Source organism: Poecile atricapillus, chromosome 11 (genome assembly GCF_030490865.1).
Source record: "Poecile atricapillus isolate bPoeAtr1 chromosome 11, bPoeAtr1.hap1, whole genome shotgun sequence".
NCBI lineage: Eukaryota > Metazoa > Chordata > Aves > Passeriformes > Paridae > Poecile > Poecile atricapillus.
This window is the reverse complement of record NC_081259.1, coordinates 18,543,892-18,562,009: the sequence shown is the minus strand read 5'-3', so window position 1 is coordinate 18,562,009 and position 18,118 is coordinate 18,543,892. Positions and strand designations below refer to the sequence as shown.

The window sequence follows — 18,118 nt, the reverse complement described above, 5'->3', positions numbered from 1 at the left end:
AGGGCTTCCTCTCCCCTGGACTGACCCCTCTCCTGTTGTCCACGTCCCCCCCCCGGTTCCTCCCAGCGCTCCAGCAGGGCCCAGCCAGATAAGCAGCTTTACTTTTTGGGGCTTATGAAGATTAAAGTCATTTACAGGCAAAGCCTGCAAGAAACGGCTTTGGGAATGGTGAGAAATGCCCGGAACCTTCACGTGATGGGAGAGAGCAGGGAGAGGTCTGCTCCTGTCCCCCACTGTGTGCCCTGGGTTGCTGCTGGGGACAGACACCTGGCAGCCATCAAAAGATGGGGGAAACTCAGCCCAAAAATTATTTAGGTCCTAGATTATTTCGATTTTTTTTTTCTATTTTCCTCCAAATGGCACCACACTTCCTATTTTTGACTGTGCCTGGTCTCAGGGGTGCTGTTTGGTGCTTCAGCATCCTCTGGGATGTAGTTGAAGGATGCTGAGAGAACTGCTGGAAGAAATCACATTCCCCACTGCAAACCAGGGAATTTAACCCTGCCACCACAGTGCCTCAGTTTCCCCACACAGAGAGGGTTGCTCTGCCTTGGGGCTCTCTCGCTCATCCTGGATCCCTCCAAGTGATTTGTCCCGAGGGATGTCGGGGCTGTCCCCATCGGCAGCAGCGTGGGCAGAGGGGACAAGGCTGAGTGACACCCCGGGGCTCCCAAGTGCTGGCTCACATCATGTACCCTTCCTCCTCCTCCTCCTCCTCCTCCTCCCTCGGGCGATGAGATGGGCACTGGGCCCAGTTGTGTCAGCTCCCATCCTGCCTCAGATTCCCGGCGTGAATCATCCTGTGTGCAGGGCCTTATTGCCGTGGCACACCGGGACCTCTCCCCGGCGCTCCCGCAGGGAACAGGGACACGGAGTCTAAAAAAGCTCTGCAAAATCCGGTTCCGGCCCGCTCAGCGGGATCCCAGCTGGGGCTGGAGCTCGGCATCCCAGCTGGATCAGGACAGGGCTGAGGAGAGCTGGGATTTGGTGTGTGGAACCTGCCGGGGGTGAAAGGACCATCTCCATCTCCATCCTTCGCTTTTCCATCCCTGCACCTCACACTGAGCCAAATCATCCATTCCAGCACCGGCCCTGGCTTCCCCCGCTCCCCGCAGATCCTCTTTCCTCCCCAGCAGGGCTCCTTCCACAAGCTCTGCCTCTTCCCCGTGTCCCCGCACCCTGCCTGCCTTCCTCGCCCTAAACACCCCAAAATCCCCGTCTCCCTTCCAAGGACCCCAATTCCAGCTGCGGCAGCTGCTCGCTTCTCATTTCCCGGAGTGAAGAAGCCTCTGTCCCGAGGGGAGAGGGTGCTCTGAGCCCCCCACAAGCGGCTCAGTTCTCTCTGTGCTGCTTGCAGCTAATTACCAGCTCTAATTACTGCCCTTCTGCTCCATCCTCGGAGCAGAACCTCTGGCATCCCTCTCCGGCATCTGCGCGCTGCCGGCACCTCCTCCCCCCTCCACGATCGACTTTATCACAAGGACTATTTTTAGCGTGATGTACAAAGCCATTCCCATCACCGTTCCGTGGCGTTCACCTCTCTCTCTCTCCCCCTTTTTTTGTGCTTTTATTAAATTTTATTTTTTTATTTTATGGGGGTTTTTTTGTTTGATTTGGTTTGGGTTTTTTTGTTTTTATGGAGGGGAGGGTTAGGGTTTTTGGGGTTTGTTTTTTTTTGTTGGTTTTTTTTCTGGTTTTTTGGTTTTTGGGGGTTTTTTTTTTGGGTTTTGGTTTTTTTTTTTTTTTTCCTTCTGAGCACTCCAGGAAATGAAGACAAAGCTGGGAAGATCCCCCGTGGGAACGCTGCGTGTGTGTGGCCGTGTGTGTGTGTGTGTGTGTCGGGGCTGGCGTGTGCCTTTGCTCGGGGCTCGCTCTCCACCAGCGGCACGGAGCAGCACATGCTCTCCCCATGTGCCTGTTTACATGCTCTGTATGTCTGTCCCGCTGCATTTGTGTCACGGCTGGGCTGCAGACACTGCCGTGCGAGCCTCCCCCAGCACCTCCCTCCTCTTCCTCACCTCGCACAGCACCCTCCTCCCAGCGGGAATTGCAGCCGCCTGGCTTCTCTGCGGTGAGCTGCATCCCCTCCTCTTGTGCGGCACCCCAACACCTCTCTGGTCTCTGGGATAGGGGCTGTGAGTCCCGTGTGCCAGGAGCATTCCCAGCCCAAACCTCCATCCCTTGGGACAGGAGCTTTGTGTCCTGTGTGACCATTCCCAGCCCAAATCTCTCCATCCCTTGGGATGGGTGTTCTGCACCACAGGATCATTCCCAGCCCAAACCTCCATCCCTTGGGACAGGGGCTTTGTGTCCTGTGTGATCATTCCCACCCCAAATCCCCGCACCCCTTGGGATGGGTGTTCTGCACCACAGGACCATTCCCAGCCCAAACCTCCCAAATCCCAGCAATGCTGAGTCTGGCCAGCCCCGTGCTCAGTGACACAAAGATGAGAGCAGGGAATTCCAAGCGAATTGAGGGGACACCCCAGCAGCATCCCCGCTCCTGGCTTCCCATTCCCAGCACCACTCAGGGGCTCCCAGGGGCTCTGCCAGGACACCTCAAGGTGAGGAGGGATGCACTGGAATTTTTTCATCCTGTGGAGATGGTGCCAGCTTTTGGGATCTCAAAGGTTTGGTTCTGTAGGATTGGGGAGGTTTTCCATGGGAATGCCTCCGTAAGTCAGGGAAAGGCATCTTTGGTTTAATTTCCATCACAAGCCACGCTGCAGTCCGTCTTCCTCAGCTTTATGGAGTTCTGTTCGAATAAACACCAGGAAGAATTTCATTTGGTGATTTTTGCTAAAGTTTCTTCATTTCCTCTGTTAGCGACATGGTAGCACTTCGATCCCCGTGAAGGATCTCCCAGTAGGGATCCCACTGAAGGGATGTTTTCCTCAAGACCTTCAGGACGTTTTCCCTCAGCCTCCTGGGAGCTGGGTGGCCCCTAAGAGCAGTGGGACTCTCTGGATAGATGTTACCGTGCCTCATCCCCGCTCCCGAGGGGCGCAGCAGGGTATCCCTGTCCCCATCCCGCTGCAGGGTATCCCCATCCCCATCCCGCTGCAGGGTATCCCTGTCCCCATCCCACTGCAGGGTATCCCTGTCCCCATCCCGCTGCAGGGTATCCCTGTCCCCATCCCACTGCAGGGTATCCCTGTCCCCATCCCACTGCAGGGTATCCCTGTCCCCATCCCGCTGCAGGGTATCCCCATCCCGCTGCAGGGTATCCCCATCCCGCTGCAGGGTATCCCTGTCCCCATCCCACTGCAGGGTATCCCCATCCCACTGCAGGGTATCCCTGTCCCTATCCCACTGCAGGGTATCCCTGTCCCCATCCCGCTGCAGGGTATCCCTGTCCCCATCCCACTGCAGGGTATCCCTGTCCCCATCCCGCTGCAGGGTATCCCTGTGCCCATCCCGCTGCAGGGTATCCCTGTGCCCATCCCGCTGCAGGGTATCCCTGTGCCCATCCCGCTGCAGGGTATCCCTGTCCCCATCCCTCTGCAGGGTATCCCTGTCCCCATCCCGCTGCAGCACCCCATGGGCCGGCGGGAGGAGGGAAGGTGACTCTGCCCGGGGTCAGACCCAGCGCGGAGGCTCCCGAGGTGGCGGTGCCTGTCCCCATCACCGCAAGTGACAATCAGCTGCCAAGTGCCGGAGTGACTTCCCCCGGCAGCTGCGGCCTTTGGAAACGCCCTCTTCATTTCCCTCCCGTCGCGACTTTCCAGGATTCTCCCGGGGTCTCCAGAGGCTTAAACGTTCACGTTCCCTGGATTTCAGGCTGACAAGGATCTGATGGCCTTATTGGCATGGCCCTACAGCTCGAGGTCACCGAGCCTCCCCTTCTCCTCTGCTCCAGGACCCGGCGGTTCCGGGGCCATTCGGGGATCTCGGGAGCATCCTCGGGTTGTGGTAACTGTGCCTTTGGAGGCAGTTACCTGGAAAGAGGAGCGGGAATGATCCCTCTCAGCATGGCAGAGGGAGCTGCTTGCTTCCAATTTAAATCAGGTGTCAGCGCTGAGAGAGGATCCTCTTAACTTCCACCGTCTTGTCTGAGGCTGCGACGGGGGGACGTCTCATCTCGCTGCTGTCTAATCCGTGGAGATGTGTGATATAGCATAAGCTAATATAATAGGTCATGCAAGGATTTACATCTCATTACGGCAGGTTAGAGTCCTGGCAGGGAGGATGACTCATCCTCACTTGAATGTATTTCAGGGATGAGGAGCGGTTCAGCTGCCCAAGGAAAAGCAAATGGGGAAATCAACCACCTCGAAGCTTCATTTCCCAGCTCGCTGCACCCTCTGATTGTCCCCCCAGCTCTGCCTCCAGGTGGGCCACCGGCCCCTCCAGGAAAAGCCGAGGGGACGGGGGAGCAGCAGAACCTCTCTGGAGGTCCTTTCCTTTGCCTTTTGCCCCATTCCCAAAAACCCCGGGCTGCAAGAGGCTGCAGAGCCCGAGCTGGTGAGCGAGCATCCCTGCCCGAGGGACGGGATCCGAGGCGCTGTTTGCACCTAGCTGCCTTGGCCGAGCGTTTCTGCTCGTCAGGAGCTGTTTGCTCGCAGTTCCTCAGACAGGGAGGCTCCGTGGGAGCTGACCCATCTAACCCAGCTGGAAAAAATCGGTCCTGACTTCCAGTCTCTTATTGTTAATGGATGCTCGCAGCGAAATCCGGAGTGAGCGAAGCTCCCGGCACCGGCCGCATCCGAAATCTGCTCTGAGCCCACCCGAGGTTCGGGCCAGCAGCCAGGGGCACAACCAGAGGTGCTGGTTCTTCTCCCTGCTCGTCTTTTCAGCCACTCTGACAGCCGGAACACTCCACCACGCTGTTGGCGACGGGACATCTGCGGAGCGCCGGGGGCTCCCAGCCTATTTCTCAGCAGGCTGTGGCAGCTCGTTGTGGGTTAAAATTAATTTTCCATGGGTTTTCCATGGGAATGAGCTTGGGGGGAGGTGCAGATGGGTGTGAAAAGCAAAAATCATCACTTCAAAAAGCTGTTGAGGCTCCTGAGCTGCCAGCTCGGGGTGAGCAGCAGGCACAGGGGCACCTGCGTGCTGGGGATGCTGTGGGTGACGCTGGAGTTGTGCCAAACCGAGGAGCCTCCGAGGGACCTCCCTGGTCCCTTTTGCACGTTTGGATGGAATCAAGGGAAGTGCTGGCATCAATCAGGGGGCTCTGCTCTGCCAGGAGAGCCTTCACCGGGACCAATTCCCTGTCATCACCTCCAAGAGCCTGTTCCAATCCCGAAGAGCAGCCGTCACTGCCAAGCCGCTGACCAGATTATTATCCTAGAAAAACGCGTTGTTTTAAAATCAATTTTCCTCTTAAAACATCATTTTACCTTGGACGGGGGGGGGGATGGGAGGAGATGGGCCGATTTCCCCCTCCCTCAGTCACTTTGTTCTGTCGCTTCACAGCTGTTCCATCATTTTAATCTGCAGAGATTGTCTTTATATTTCGGAAATGAAATGATTTCCCGCAAGCTGGGATTGGGGTTTGGATCCGCGCTCATTTTTCACGAGCGGAGAAGAAACAAGGGAGAAATGTCTGTTAAAGCCAGGCTGGCCATCTGGAAGGGAGGTGCGTTGCTGATGCCATTAATTGCTCACTCCCCAAGGCCTGGAATGAGGCTGCAGTCAAAGGGAAGAGCAGGAGTGGGAGTGGGGTTGGAGAGAGTGAGGGAATGATGCAACAAAATCAATGCCTGTTCCATCCTCCTGATTTAGGTGATCAATGAACGCTTTCGTGCCTCTGTTCTGAGAGCGGCTTTGGTATTAATTAATATCATAAAATCACGGAATCACAGAATCCCACAATGGCTGGAATCAGAAGGGACCTTAAAGCTCTTCCAAGCTCCGTCCCCCTGCCATGGACAGGGACAGCTTCCACCACCCCAGGCTGCTCCAAGCCCTGTCCAGCCTGGCCTTGGACACTTCCAGAGATGGGAATACTTCCAGGGATATCATTAATAGGATAAGGGAGAGGCAGCAGCCCCTTGGATGGATGAGCAAACTACAGTTGTGATATTTGATATGGCTTATTCCGAGCGTCAAGCCCGGCTTTTCCTCCTGCCAGACCCCAAGGACGGGGAATAGAGTGGGAACAGGGGCACTGAGGTGGGTTTGCTCCCCGGTGGGATGAAGCAGCCGGGAGTCGGGGAGGGAAGGGTGTCCGGGGGGCTCCCCGCAGTGTCCCCGGGGAGCTCTGGGTGCTCCTTCTTCCTTCCCCGGCGGTGGCATCACTCGCGGTGCCCGGGGCGGGTCGGGACGGCGGCGGCTCCGCCTGGCGGAGGGGCCGGGGGGAGGCGGCGGGGCCGGGGGGAGGCGGAGGGGCCGGAGGGAGGCGGCGGGGCCGGGGGAGGCGGTACCGCCGCCGCCGCCGTGCAGGGACACACACACCGGAGCTGTGCGAGCCCCGGTGCTGCAGCGGCCGCTCCGCTCCCGGGAGCGCTCCGCCATGGGCGGCCGGGCTGCGCGGCCCCGCTGACCCCGCACGGCCCGGCGGCAGCTCCGGCATCCCTGAAGCTCCGGACTTCGCTGTCCCGGGAACTCCGCTTCGCTGAGCCGGGCTTCTCCATCTCTCAGTACTCCGGCATCCCGGGAACTCCGCACTCCACCGGCTCCGCTGCCCTTCACCGCTGGTCCCGGCACCTCGGGAATTCGGTACTCCGTCATCCCGGGCATTCATCTCCGCTGTCCCCATCTCCTCCATAACCCCGTGCCCCACCTCCCCGGGAAGCCATCTCCCCATCCCAGGCTCCTCCTCGGGCACCCCGGGAGCTCAACTCTCCGTCACCCCGGGAATTCATCCCCTCTCAGCCCCTCTCCTCCGTAGCCCCTCGGCACGGCTCCCCGGGAAATCCAGCTCCGCTGATCCCGGCTCCTCAGGAATTCGCTGCTGTGTGAGCTCGGCTCTGCCGATCCCGCATCCACAGCCCCGTATCCCAGCTCCCCGCGAACTCCTCTCCGCTGACCGCGGCTCCTCCCAGGGAACTCATCTCCCTGTTCCCACCTCCTCCTAACCCGGTGCCGCCGCTCCCCGGGAGCCCAGCTCGGCTCGCCCCGGCTCTTCCAGCCCCCGGTGTCCCAGCTCCCCGCTGCTCCCGTGCCCGGGGCTCATCTCCTCTGACCCCAGCTGCTCCAGGAGCTCCCATCCGCCGCATCCCGGAGATTCCCTACTCCCAGCACCCCAGCACCGACCATTTCTCTGCTCCCTGGCACTCCAGCTCCCCCCCTTAGCTCCGTTCCTCCTCGGAGGCTGCTCATCCTCCCCATCCCCATCTTCCCGAGAGCCCCGCCGTAACCCCCGGGCTGTCCCGGCCGCAGATCCGCGCTGCCCCCCGGCTCCCCGGGCCCCCGAAGGCGCGGCCATGGCGTTCATGGTGAAGAGCATGGTGGGGGGACAGCTGAAGAACCTCACGGGGGGCCTGGGCGGCGAGGAGAAGAGCGAGGGCGAGAAATCTCCGGCCGAGGCGCAGGGCATGACCCGCGAGGAGTATGAGGAATATCAGCGGCAGCTGGTGGAGGAGAAGTGAGTGCGAGCGGCACCGGCACGGGCTGGACCCCCGGAGCCCCGGGGGGAAGGGGCTGCTCCCGCTGCAATCCCGCATCCCGTGCGTGGGACGTGGGGGGAGCCAGAGCTGGGGACAGCAGGACCGTGAGGGGGTTTCGTGAGCCCCCTAATCCCTTAATCCTCTTCCTCACCCGGGAGATGGAATTGTTTTCTCCTTCCAGGCTGCGCTGGGGGGAGGAAATTGTGGGAAAACGGGACTTTTCAGAGAAAATGGGGGATGCTGAGGTTGGGGGCAAGCGCAAAGCCGGGGATGGAGGGCACGGGCTGCTGATGAGTGCCCCGTGTGCTCCGCAGGATGGAGAGAGACGCTCAGTTTGCCCAGCGCAAGGCGGAGAGAGCCACGGTCAGGTCCCACTTCCGAGACAAGTACAGGCTCCCCAAGGTACGGCTGAGCTGGGAACGGGGGGCACAAGGGGACCCGAGCTCCCGATGGAGCTCTGCAGGGAAAGGGACAAGGACCCCCTTGGCTGGCTGGGGTTTGAGCCTCAAAGCCCAAACGCAAATAAACTCCCCTCAAAAACCATCATTCTCCCCAAACTTTGGCCCCTTTCCTTCCCCCCGGGCACCACAGACCACCAGCCCGAGACAGTGGGACCCCCAGCCTTGCTGGATCCCCCTCTTCCTCGCTTTTGCCCCCCGAATCCAGCTGGGTGAGGTAAAACCACCTTCACCCCAGACTCCCTGGAGCCGGCAGTGAGCCTCTCCGGCTGGACTAGCCAGCTCCTCTCCCCGGATTATTTGGCGAACCTCTCCCACCTAAACTCCAATTTTGGAATTTCCACACCATGAATGATTCGTTAAAAACAATTTAATCAAGAGATAATTCAGCCTTTCTTGGAATTGTCACAAACTCTTCTCCCTCCAAACCCACCCTTTATTTAGGAAGAGTCACTCGGTGGTGAATACTCCAAATTGGAGCCGGGCTAATATTAGCTCCGAAGGGTCAGCTAAGCCAAGTGAGATTGCTCTGATTGTTCGGTGCTGTTCACCGAATTCATCCGGATTCATCCCCCTGCTTCCCACCCCCCTTTTAATAGCCAGGAAATAAACAGCTGGAGAATTTCTTTTACCCCCTGCCAAAAGCCAGAAAAGCCAGAGAAAGACGAGATTTTTTTATTCTCCGGGGAAAACTGGGATTTGTTTGGATCTGGCCCCACCATCCTTTCACTGCCTTCTCGTGCTTGAGATGTCCCTTCTCATCTTTTGACAAGTTTCTTCTGCTCATTCTTGATCCCGCTTGGCAGCCGGGCTGCCTCATCCCGAGTCTCCCCGTGGCTCCCGGCTCAGAGCTGATCCTCACCGCCGCTGGGAGCCGTCGTTAAGCATAAGCGCAGCTTAATTAAGTGCCTGACCCCCCGTAACGCGAGCTGGAAACCAGTTTGTACTGGTGCTGAGCGTGGGTTTCCATCTCGGCTCTCGCTCAGCCTGGATCAACATCCTCCCTTCCCGCACGGTCCTTGGAGCGGGCAGACAGCCCAAAGCCCCTCCTGCGATGCTCGCAGAAGCTCCCTCCCCTCTGTGCCCCCTCCTGACTCTCTCCCGACCCGTTCCAGAACGAAACAGATGACAACCAGATCCAGCTGGTGGGAGGCGACGTGGAGCTGCCCAAGGAGCTGGCCAAGATGATCGAGCAGGACAACGAGGAGGAGGAGGAGAAGAACTCGGTTATCGGCCAGCTCAGCAACATCCAGAACCTGGACCTTGATTCCTTGAAGGACAAAGCTTCGGCCACGCTAGAGGACCTGAAGCAATCGGCGGAGAAATGCTCCGTGATGTGATGGGGCTGAGCAGGGAGGGGACGCAGCGCAGGCTCTGCCGGGGGCTGCTGCCTGCAGCGGGGCCCCCAGCCACGTTGTCACCTTTGCCGTGTGTCACTCGGCTCCTCCTGAGCCCTGTGACCCCCCCGAGCCCCTGACCCAGCTGTCCCTGATGTGTGGTTTCCGTTTCGTTCTCCGGGCTGAGGTTAGAGCCGAGAGCCAGCATGTCCCCCCCGTACCCCAAAGTCTGGTGCCCGCAGCCAGACCCAGGAGGCTGCAGGGAACGAGAGCGACCTTGGAGAGTCACTGACCTTGGAGCGTCACTGACCTTGGAGCACGCTGTGGCTCTGCCTCCACCTTTCCACTCGGCCTCCTGGAAATGACCGGGAGGCTCCGATTCGCCTCGCAAGGACGAGGCAGGGTGTGGAACACCTCCCTCCCCGCTTCCCCAGCCCATCGCCCGAGAAACGACATCCCATCCCTGCAAGGAACACCCAGCCCCGTGCCCTTGAGGGCCCCTCCGGAGGAGCCAGCCCGGAAAGGACCTGCTACACGATCCCTGTGGGAAGGGAGGGTGCTGAAGCCTGAATTGACACCAGACAGGAGCAAAAGCCCTCCCCGGTGCTGAGCTGAGCCCGCAGCAGCCCTTCCCCGAGCAGTGCTGTCCCTCTCCTGGGATGGGATCCTGCCTTTGTTCCTTCCAGGAGAAGAACAAAGCCATGAGGGAATTTCTCCCCGTCCTCCCGCTCGTCGTGCTGTAGTCGTGCTGTGCTCGGTTGAGTGTCCCTCACCTCCTGTGCTGTCCCCGTGCCATGGCACTGTTATAACCGGTGGAATAAATACCAGGAGATGTCTATGCATTTATTTTTCTCCCCGAGCTCTGTTTGCCTGGCTAAATTTTCCCGTTTTCCTGGTTTTGGGGCTCCCCTTCCCAAGGCAGGGACAGAAGCTCCAAGGAAAACTCCGTGGCAGCGGAATCCCGAAGAAAGCACCTCTCACGTTTGGAACCAAAGGGATGCTACGAGCAGCTCGTTGGCAGCAGTCGGGTTTAAAATCAAACAAAATCCCCGTTTTTCCGCAGATTTTTTGGCTATTTCAATAGAAAACCTTCAGAAGGCTCAGTCTCACGGGCACTGCGGGATGTCCAGTGCACTGCTCCAAGCTCTCTGTGCTAGTGCAGGTGTGACTCCAGCCCCGGCAGCATCCCGGCAGGCAGGGGCCTCCTGTGGTGAGGCTTCCTGGAAAAACTTGGCACAGGCTGGGAATTTCTCGCTCCAAGTCCCGTGGGAGCTGATTAACTGCAGTTTGGTTTTGCAGGGGAGGATGGGTGATCCAGGAAAATGCAGGAGAGGGTGCTGGGAAACTGATATTATTATTATTATTATTATTATTATTATTATTATTATTATTATTATTATTATTATTACTATTATTATTTCTGGATCAAGCCTTGGCTGGGGCTTGTGCCCCCCCAGCCCCCCGACAATCCTGTGCCAGGGCCAGGTGGTTCTGGGGAGCTCCTGAGAGGACAGACACACAGACAGAGGCAGCTCAGGTGTGGACACACGTCTCCACAACCCTCCAGCCCCTGGGAGCGGGAGACTCCAGCAGCTCCAGGGACATCTGCTCCCGTCAGATCCCAAATCCAGCCGGGGAGAAGCGAGAGGAGAGATTGGCAGCGGCAGTTTTAGCTCTGGAAGGAGATCATACCTGATGAGGATCAGGCCGGGCTGATCTAATCCCCCAGCAGGAAAGGGATAGCAGGGAGCAGGCACGGCCCGAGCCCTTGGAGTTTAAATCCCGATCCCAAGGCACCATCAACCCATCCCACCGGAGAGCGGGATCCAAACCGGAGCGGGAGCCACGGGGATGCAGCCCCGCAGTTCATCCCCCGCAGAAAGCAGCCAGGATCCTCTCCCACACCTTTTCCTCGGCTCCCCCTTCCCTGCCCGCCGTGCCCGACCCCCGGGCTGTGCTCGGCGCTCTCCCGGCACACGTGCGGCCACGCAAAGGCCGCGTGAAGCTCGGCGGGTTTATTTTAGGAGGCACCGTGACCCCCGGGCATGTGAAAAGCCAGGCAGCCCCCGCTCCTCCCGCCCGGATCCCGCGATGTGTTAAGCCTCAGCAAAGCTTCCCCGGCAAAGAGAAGCAGCGGCAGCTCCGAGGATGCTCCTCCGAGGCTGCATCCCTGCTCCCAGCGCTGGGCGGCCGGCTGTGCGGGGAGGAGAGGCTGGGATGGAGAAATGAGGCTGGGATGGGGGAGGAGAGGCTGGGATGGGGGCAGGAGAGGCTGGGATGGAGAAATGAGGCTGGGATGGGGGAGGAGAGGCTGGGATGGGGGCAGGAGAGGCTGGGATGGGGGCAGGAGAGGCTGGGATGGAGGGAGGAGAGGCTGGGATGGGGGCAGGAGAGGCTGGGATGGAGAAATGAGGCTGGGATGGAGGGATGAGAGGCTGGGATGAAGGGAGGAGAGGCTGGGATGAAGGGAGGAGAGGCTGGGATGAAGGGAGGAGAGGCTGGGATGGGGGGAGGAGAGGCTGGGATGGAGAAATGAGGCTGGGATGGGGGCAGGAGAGGCTGGGATGGAGAAATGAGAGGCTGGGATGGAGAAATGAGGCTGGGATGGAGGGAGGAGAGGCTGGGATGGAGAAATGAGGCTGGGATGGGGGAGGAGAGGCTGGGATGGGGGCAGGAAAGGCTGGGATGGAGAAATGAGGCTGGGATGGAGGGATGAGAGGCTGGGATGGAGGGAGGAGAGGCTGGGATGGAGAAATGAGGCTGGGATGGAGAAATGAGGCTGGGATGGAGGGAGGAGAGGCTGGGATGGAGGGAGGAGAGGCTGGGATGGAGAAATGAGAGGCTGGGATGGAGAAATGAGAGGCTGGGATGGAGGGAGGAGAGGCTGGGATGGAGGCAGAAGAGGCTGGGATGGAGAAATGAGGCTGGGATGGAGGGAGGAGAGGCTGGGATGGGGGCAGGAGAGGCTGGGATGGAGGCAGAAGAGGCTGGGATGGGGGGATGAAGGGCAGGCAGCCCCCTCCTGCCTTTTCCCTGCCCACCAAGGGATGCATCCCAGCTTCCAGCCATTCCCGCTGCCGTATCCCGAGCATCCCTGCGGCCTCCACACCACGCGACTGCTCTGGGCATCAACACACAGACTAAAAATCTTAAAGCAAAGAATAAGTGTGGATTAAAGCAGAAAATGTATTCTTTTTCTCTCTCTTTTACAGGCTTTATATAATTCCCTCACCTATGGGGCTGGGATTGGGATGGGTTTGTCCAAGTAAACCCTTGCTGGCTGCTGGAAGATGCTGGCAGTAAGGAATTTTGTCAATAAAGTAAAATAAACTTTGTTGATGAAATAACATAAATTTTATTGACAAAACTCCTGCCCTCCTGTACCATCTCCATTCCTCAGCCAGCTGCATGATCTTCCTTCCTCCCACTGATGAGTGTGGGATGAGTGAGAGGTTTCCCCAACGGATAAAGCATTAAATGAGCAATTGTTAAAGCACTTGAAACAAATGAGCTGCCATGGAAGGTTGGGGAATCTCCCTTCTTCTTTTTGCAGGCAATTAAACCTCCCTGCATGGAAAGGGATGGCCCATCCATCCATGGACCCACTGCTGGTCCAACAATCGGGATTAATCCAGATTAACGAGCGCTGGGAAAGCCCAAGGTTGGCTCCACACACTGACCCAGCTGTCCCCAAGCCACCTTTGACCTCACATCAACCCACGAGGGTGACAACCCAGCTGCCAGCCCTGAGAGCCACCCCGTGAGGGTTGGAGGAGCCCTTTGGAAGGGCTGGGTGATGGCATGGATGGGAGGGGAGCGGAGCAGCTCCTCCCAGCGCTGCCGGGCTGGGCACCGCTCCCTTCGCGCCACCTTCCCTCGGTGACATTTGGGCAGCGCTCCGCCAAAAACCCCGCTGTGGGGGACACTCACATCCACCCGGACACAAAGCTGGGCCACTCTGGGCTCCATCACCACCGAGGGAGCATCCAGAGCCTCGTCCTGCTTCCGAGGGCTGGGGCTGGGCCGCGCTGGCGGCCGAGCGTGAAGGCAGATGCGATTATCCGCGCCGGCTGCCGCAGCCAGCCGGAGCAGCCGTCCCCGGCAGCCCTGCACTCGCCATAGGCTGGGGGAGGACACGGGCTTGGAAAGCACTTTAAAGCCTCGGGATATAATCTCTGCTCTGAATAATAATGATAGTAAGAATAAAAAGATATAAAAGTGCCTTATCGCATCTGCCCGGGAAGCTCCGCGTCGGGTTGAGCAGGATCTGGGGGGAGGCTGTCTTGGGAAGAGGTCATGGCTCACAATGTCCACGGGACACCCCAAAAATCCTCCTTGTCGTTGGTTTCAGCCCTTCTGCCTTCCCTCATGGCCCAGCCTGGCCCTTCCTCACCCGCCACAAAAATCTATTGGAGAAAACAGGATTTTACGTAATGGCTCGTGTTGTTCTGCTCCCTGTTTTACACACACACACAAAAAAATAAAAAGATGGTAAGTGAAAACAAGGTCAAACCTTGCTCTGGCTGCCTCGTGTCCCCGGGGAGCACAGGAAGGGAGAGCACTGCTAGAGCAGAGGAGGGGACACCCCAGCCCTGCTCCTGGGGGAACAGGGACAAGGGTCCCACCCCTCCCCGCTGGCTTCAGGACCCCAGGCTGGCTCTGGGTCCTCTTTTAGGCTTAAATCACAAACCCGAGTGCAGAGGAGGCAGAGAAATCAAAATTAAAGTTTATTAAAGACAATAAATTATATTCCCTTGAGATACAGTAGATTTTGAGACAAGTACCTTGTTTTGCAGGACAGGAAACCTCAGCACCCTGTACCAGTGACTCCTGGGATGCTGAGGAGTGGAGGGGGGCAGGCAGGATGCTGAGAGTGCCTCCCTGAAGGTGACTGATTGCTGCTCGTGCCCGACTCAGCGGGTCCCTGCTGAGCACTGCTCACGGTCGTGACACCGATGATGCAGCCAGAAGCTGTCACGCTCCAGGTTTAGGAAGGAAAAGCCACATTCCCAGTGCTCCAGCAGTGAGATGGAGGGAGCTCTGGCTGGGCTGGGACAGTGCAGTGGGTGCTGGACGAGCAGCAGTGGATGCAGAGGTAGATGCTGGGCGAGGAAGGCACAGCGGAGCATCCCTGTCCACCCTCAGTGCCCGGCCAGATTTGTGGACCTGGGCCGTGTGGGCTCCCCAAGAATTTGGGAGGTGGAAGAACCAGCCAGCCAAAAAAGCAGGGGGGATGTCCTGCCAGAGCCCAGGGCCAGGATAAAAATACCCTTCCCACAGCAGCCAGCGGAGGGAATTAGAGTGGAATAACCCGCCCGCTGTGGCAGGGGAGGCTGCAGCAGCAGACGGGAGAGGCAGGGCTGGCAGGGAAAGGAGCCAGCGCCTGGGAGAGGGGCAGATGTCCCTGTGGAGCCCCCGGGGCTGAGAGCCCGAGGTGACCCCCCAGGTGTCACCCTGGTGGCGGGGACAGAACCTCGTCTTGGCGCCGGTGTCTCCTGGCAGGGCGGTGAGCAGCTCCCGGGAGTCACTGCAAGGTACAGCCTGTGCCGGGGCACACAGCGCTCAGCGGGCTGCCCACGCCAGGGCTGTGCCAGGCAGGGGCTCCCGGGGCTGTGTGGGGTTGGGATCAGCCACAGGCAGGGATATCTCCATGGCTGCGGCAGCTGGAGGAATATTTCACAAGTCCCCTCGGAAAAGGGGGACTCACCGCTCCGGACGGACTCTGCCAGCGCCTCTTTGCCCATGGATTGTGCCTCCCGCATCTGCCAAGGGAGAGGGGCCTTTTCCAGCCTTTATCCTCCCCCAGCTCCCTCCAGAGCCCTCCCCCAGTCATCATACCTTGATCTGATCCTTCAGGTACTCGGCTCGGGCCATCAGGGTCTGGATCTGGTGGGGACAGAGAGAGGGTGCAGTCCTCCTGGGGCCAGGCCACGGGGGATGGCCGGCTGTCGCAAGGCTGGCACTCACCTCGGCATGGAGCAGCTCCCGCCGCCGCCCCGCCGGCTCCGCTGCGGGGAAAATGTGCCATGGGATGAGGGATGGGAGCACAGGACCCCTCCTTGCCCTAAAATCCCAGCCACAGTCCCAACTCACCGGCCAGGAGCAGCAGCAGCTCCCCCAAGCTCTGCTGGTACAGCTCCAGGGCGTCACTGTCATCCCTGCCTTCCTCCTCCTGCAACAGGCCCCGGGGGCTGGCTGTGGCTGGGGGGATCCAGCAGCCCCCTCCCCACCGGGTTTGCACCTTCCCCTTCCCTCGAGGGGTGAGGGGACCCCCAAGGCCACCCCTCACCTTGGCGATGGCAGCTGAAGCCACTTCCAGCGCCGTGCAGAGCCGAGGCTTGTCCTTGGCCATCTCTGCAAGGGGACACGGCTACGGGGATTGCCCAAAATCTTCACCCTTCAGCCCAAAACCCCACCACTGCCCCCTGCCAGCTCCAGCACTGGGGGATGCTCAATAATCACTACCTTTAAGGAGCTCTCTGGCCGGATTTCCTTTCTCCAGGAGGTTCTTGTTGCTGGAAGTGACCAACACCTTCAGCTCCTCTGCTCGGGAGATGTACTGCCTCACCTGTGCACATTTTGGGGGTGAGAAGACCCCCGATGTGGGATGCAGAGGATGGGGATGCTGCCCCCACCCCACCGGGGGTTTTAGCTCACCTTGGCCCGGATGGCTTCCTTGCGCCGAGCATCGCTTTCATCTGATGGAGAGAATGACCAAACACAGGGGTGGGTGAGTTGAAAACCGGCCTTCCCTGGGGTGCTGCCCCCCAGAAATACACCCAGGCCCCGCATAACCCCCGTGGGGACTCACAGTGCAGCGCTGGCACGAAATACTCCAGGGCTTTGCGGTAGAGGGAGAAGGCGGCACTGGCGTCTCCCTCCTGATCCTTCCTCACTGCCTCCACCACCAGATCGGTCTGGGGGACACAGGGGGGGTCTCAGGGCTTGGAACTCCCCCCCATTCCCCGGGAGCAGCCCCCAGCCCTCGCTCACCGCCTTGCCCAGGCTCTCGGGGCCGGGGATGTGCTCCATGTCCACGAAGGGGTGGGCAAAGAAGCACTCGAAGGAGATGCGCTTCCGAGGGTCCCTCTCCAGCAGCTGCCCGAGGAGATCCCGGCATTCCAGAGAGAGCTGGGGCCGGCTGGGAAGCTGGGCAGGGAAGGGGCTGAGCCCACTGAGCGCTGTGAGAACCCCCCCAGCTCCATCCCACCCCACGTTACCTCCACGGCCCGGTCGCTGCGGATCTTCTCCTCCAGCTCGGCGAAGGAGCGGGAAGCGAAGGGCGGCTTTCCAAAAAGTGCTTCTGTGGGAGGAAAAGGAGCGGTGGGGGGAGATGGAGAGGGGGAAAGCAGCCCTGAGTAGAGCCCCCCGGGGCAGTAAAAGCCAAGCCCACCGTAAAGGATGACACCCACGGACCACAGGTCCGCGCGGGAGTCGTAGTGCTGCCGACACACCATCTCAGGGGCCATGTAGAGCGGGGAGCCACGCAGCACGTGCTTCTCATCCCACGGGGACATGTACTGAGCAAAGCCGAAATCTGCCGGACACAGAGCTCGTGGGGGCACAGGGAGAAGGGATTTGCCCCCTCCCAGCCCCTCCTGGGGAGCTGTCCTGACCTGCCAGCTTCAGCTGGGGGTTCTCCGGGGAGCTCAGGAGGATGTTCTGCGGCTTCAGGTCCAGGTGGGAGATGTTGCGGTCGTGGAGGAACTTCAGGGCGCAGGCTGGGAGGACGGATGGGCACGTGATAGCACAGCCCTGCAGCCCAAAACCCTCGGGAAGGGTCCCTGGCAGAGCCAGGCGGGGTGTCCTCACCGAGCTGCTGCAGGAAGACGCGTGCCACCTTCTCGGGGAGCATCCGGCGCGTGCGGATGAAGCGGGAGAGGTCCCCCCCGGCACAGAACTCCATGATCAGGTAGATGTGGTCACTGTCCCACTGTGCAGCAATAACACCCAGCCAGTCCCACCCACACAGGCTCACCTGGAGCGATTTGCCCAATTGCTGGCACCAGGGATACACCCTTGGGAAGCGAGGATGGATCCATGCCAGAGGAGTTCTGCCCCAGAGCCACCCCGCACCCCGGGAAGCCCCCAGCCCACCTGGAAGTCCTTGAGCTCCACAATGTTGGGATGGCGGATGGTCTTGAGGATCTCGATCTCTGTCAGCAGGTTCTCCACCGACGCCCGGTTCAGGCTCCTCTTGTTGACGCATTTGATGGCCACCACCTCACGCGTGTCCCTCTGCCGAGGAGGGGGACAACGCTGGAGCCCCCCCAGCCAAGCGGCCACCCTGGGCTGCTCCCCCAGCGCGCCGGGTGGGGAGGGAAGGGAAGGAAGCCCTGCAAGGGGGCGGCCGGCGCCAGGTGGGGGCTACAGGGATGGAGCCCCATGTGGAGGACGGGAGAACGGGGGTCCCACGGGACTGGGGGGGCAGACTGAGGAGCAAAAAGGCGAACCCTGCGGCGGGCTCGGCCCTACCTTCCTGTAGGCCTTGTAGACGGTGGCGTACGTGCCGGAGCCGAGGGGCTCGGTGAGGATGAACTCATCGAGGCGCGGCGGGGCCCAGCCGGCCCCGGCCATGGCCCCTCCGGACCCCCGGTCCCGGCACTCGGGGCCCGGGAGCCGCTTCCGCCTTCCCGGCGCGCCACGGCGCAGGCCACGCCCACTGACACGCCCATAACGCGGGAAAACCACGCCCATGAACCATGGCCACGCCCACTCCTTTCATCCGCCAATCAAATCACGCCCCCTGGGTCACCCCTCCACTCAGGCC

The 18,118-nt window shown here is 60.0% G+C and overlaps 2 protein-coding genes across 7 annotated transcripts; one reads left to right on the top strand and one right to left on the bottom strand.

Annotated features, from left to right (window-relative positions):
* The first annotated feature begins 6,377 nt into the window (after window positions 1–6,377).
* CPLX3 (complexin 3) lies at window positions 6,378–9,579 on the top strand. Of its 2 annotated transcripts, none has more exons than XM_058846936.1 (4): window positions 6,378–6,663; window positions 7,327–7,531; window positions 7,868–7,955; window positions 9,127–9,579. In XM_058846936.1, exons 2-4 carry the CDS (start codon window positions 7,371–7,373, stop codon window positions 9,349–9,351), a joined length of 474 nt encoding a protein of 157 aa, XP_058702919.1. In that variant the 5' UTR covers window positions 6,378–6,663; window positions 7,327–7,370; the 3' UTR covers window positions 9,352–9,579. The 2 variants fall into 2 exon arrangements, with proteins under 2 accessions (XP_058702919.1, XP_058702920.1); XM_058846937.1 differs by having other exon boundaries at window positions 7,293–7,531.
* A 4,477-nt stretch (window positions 9,580–14,056) lies between these two features.
* ULK3 (unc-51 like kinase 3) lies at window positions 14,057–18,067 on the bottom strand. 5 transcript variants are annotated; one of them, XM_058846520.1, is made up of 15 exons: window positions 17,824–18,064; window positions 17,446–17,586; window positions 17,161–17,281; window positions 16,965–17,069; window positions 16,569–16,885; window positions 16,342–16,497; window positions 16,160–16,265; window positions 16,006–16,046; window positions 15,814–15,916; window positions 15,638–15,702; window positions 15,442–15,520; window positions 15,316–15,356; window positions 15,187–15,234; window positions 15,056–15,128; window positions 14,057–14,889 (listed from the first exon to the last, which is right to left on the bottom strand). In XM_058846520.1, the coding sequence occupies exons 1-15, from the start codon at window positions 18,043–18,045 to the stop codon at window positions 14,873–14,875; spliced, it is 1,635 nt and encodes a 544-aa protein (XP_058702503.1). In that variant the 5' UTR covers window positions 18,046–18,064; the 3' UTR covers window positions 14,057–14,872. The 5 variants fall into 5 exon arrangements, 4 of the variants coding, with proteins under 4 accessions (XP_058702503.1, XP_058702505.1, XP_058702501.1 ...); XM_058846522.1 differs by having other exon boundaries at window positions 15,056–15,110; window positions 17,824–18,060; XM_058846518.1 differs by having other exon boundaries at window positions 15,187–15,356; window positions 17,824–18,067.
* Window positions 18,068–18,118: the final 51 nt, after the last annotated feature.

What these genes read in the sequence shown, in the direction of transcription:
- CPLX3 (XM_058846936.1), top strand. Translation starts at nt 7,371, where the DNA reads ATGGCGTTCATGGTGAAGAGCATGGTGGGGGGACAGCTGAAGAACCTC. An exon ending in CGGCAGCTGGTGGAGGAGAA is followed by an intron (nt 7,532 to 7,867) that starts GTGAGTGCGAGC and finishes TGTGCTCCGCAG; the next exon opens with GATGGAGAGAGACGCTCAGT. An exon ending in ACAAGTACAGGCTCCCCAAG is followed by an intron (nt 7,956 to 9,126) that starts GTACGGCTGAGC and finishes GACCCGTTCCAG; the next exon opens with AACGAAACAGATGACAACCA.
- ULK3 (XM_058846518.1), bottom strand. Translation starts at nt 18,045, where the DNA reads ATGGGCGTGGTTTTCCCGCGTTATGGGCGTGTCAGTGGGCGTGGCCTG. An exon ending in TGGAGCTCAAGGACTTCCAG is followed by an intron (nt 17,282 to 17,445) that starts GTGGGCTGGGGG and finishes ATTGCTGCACAG; the next exon opens with TGGGACAGTGACCACATCTA. An exon ending in CCCCCAGCTGAAGCTGGCAG is followed by an intron (nt 16,886 to 16,964) that starts GTCAGGACAGCT and finishes TGTGTCCGGCAG; the next exon opens with ATTTCGGCTTTGCTCAGTAC.